This window comes from Phaethon lepturus, unplaced genomic scaffold (assembly GCF_000687285.1).
Source record: "Phaethon lepturus isolate BGI_N335 unplaced genomic scaffold, ASM68728v1 scaffold48566, whole genome shotgun sequence".
Lineage (NCBI taxonomy): Eukaryota > Metazoa > Chordata > Aves > Phaethontiformes > Phaethontidae > Phaethon > Phaethon lepturus.
In genome coordinates, this window is record NW_010549312.1 from 1 (window position 1) to 1,518 (window position 1,518).

At 41.7% G+C, this 1,518-nt stretch overlaps 1 protein-coding gene across 1 annotated transcript in view; it reads left to right on the forward strand.

The window, feature by feature from the left end:
* Window positions 1-23: 23 nt before the first annotated feature.
* Window positions 24-1,518, forward strand: part of CCNL1 (cyclin L1) — a 13,002-nt gene continuing 11,507 nt past the window's right edge. Inside the window, exons 1-2 of the mRNA XM_010290219.1 lie at window positions 24-124; window positions 333-442. Of these exons, the coding sequence (XP_010288521.1) occupies window positions 56-124; window positions 333-442 (179 nt within the window). The 5' untranslated portion in view covers window positions 24-55. The remainder of the gene's footprint in view (window positions 125-332; window positions 443-1,518) is intronic.

Genomic DNA, 1,518 nt, shown 5'->3' on the forward strand with positions numbered 1-1,518 from the left:
GACTGACTCCCGCTCCTTCTTCCTCCTCCTCCCCCTGTTGCGTTCCTAGGTGGCGATGGCGACGGGGCAGGTGCTGTTTCATCGGTTCTTCTACTCGAAGTCCTTCGTCAAGCACAGCTTCGAGGTGAGCGCGGCACGGCCTGGCGGGGATGGGGAGGAGGAGCGCACTAGGCGCTGTTCTGGGTGACCGGTGAATTTGGCCAGTCACACGCCAAACAGGCTGCTCTCTTCGAGCGTTTAGGCTGGGGTTTTGTGTTTATTTTTCAGTCGTGTAATTCTAGTCTTACTGGGATTAAAAACCATTTTCTTATGGAAACGGGGCTTCCTTTCAGATTGTTGCTATGGCCTGCATCAATCTCGCGTCCAAAATCGAAGAGGCGCCTCGACGTATAAGGGACGTGATCAATGTGTTTCATCATTTGCGTCAGTTAAGAGCAAAAAGGTAAGATTAGCTTCGTTATGAACATAAGCATCTGTTGTCACTAATGTACACTGCAGTTTTCAATTCACAGTACTTTTCCAGGCTAAGTTCAACGACCTAAAATTGAGAAGGGAATGCTCGTTGGCTGCTCTGTAGGCAGTACAGTTCAATGCTGACTTCTTCTACTGTTACTTTTGCTTATTTAGTAGACCCGTTTTCATTACTTACATAGCTACAAGTCCTGAGTATTGGTTCCAGTTCTAGGTCCATGGTTGTAGTTTTAGGTATATTGCTAATTGATTTTTGATGTCTTGTAGTTCCTGAAAGGTAGTCTTAGGCACGAGTAGCAAATTAGTGGGTTGCTGTATATTCTCCAGACTTTTAATCATGTTCAGTAGTCTTAATGCTTTTTCTCTTGTTAGTATGTAGCTGTTCAAATGCAGTTATGGTGCCAATAAAGTATTAGTTAACAAAAGATGAAAGCCAAACTTTTCCCAGAGATGATAGTATTACCTTTCAGAAAAAGCAATTTTAGAAAGTATCTGAAAAAGTCTGGCTTGGCCTACAGTATTTGCAGCTTTAATGACATCGCTTCAACAAGGAATGTGTAATTGATTCTTGGAAGCTGAAGGCATCTTTAATTGCAAAAAGTGAGACTTGTGTTTTTCATGGTACCGTGTGCTTGTGTCAGTGAAGTTGGAGTGTAAGCTTACCTGATCTGTGTGCAGATCTGGGTAATTGTCTGCTGAGTTGTAGAGTTGTTCTCAGTTGTGAGTGCCTAATACTGCTTTTTTTGTGTGTAAAGCGATGTATGTTTTCATGTGTAAAGCAAATTAACTTGACGTATTGGAAGGAACCAGGAATGGTTGAAGGGAAGGAGTTTTCTAAGTTGCTATGAAATGCAAAATTTCTTTACATCTGTCATGCAGCAGTATTTTAGTCTGAGATTGGAGATGTCAGCTGTGAAGTAGCTTTACTTTTAGTGACTGATTGCATAAAGTGTAAGGTAATCCATAGTTACAAAAGGATTTCATTTTCAGCTAGATTCTTAAATTCACACTTCCATTTCTCTGTTCTGTATCACCAGGTTACAGCAG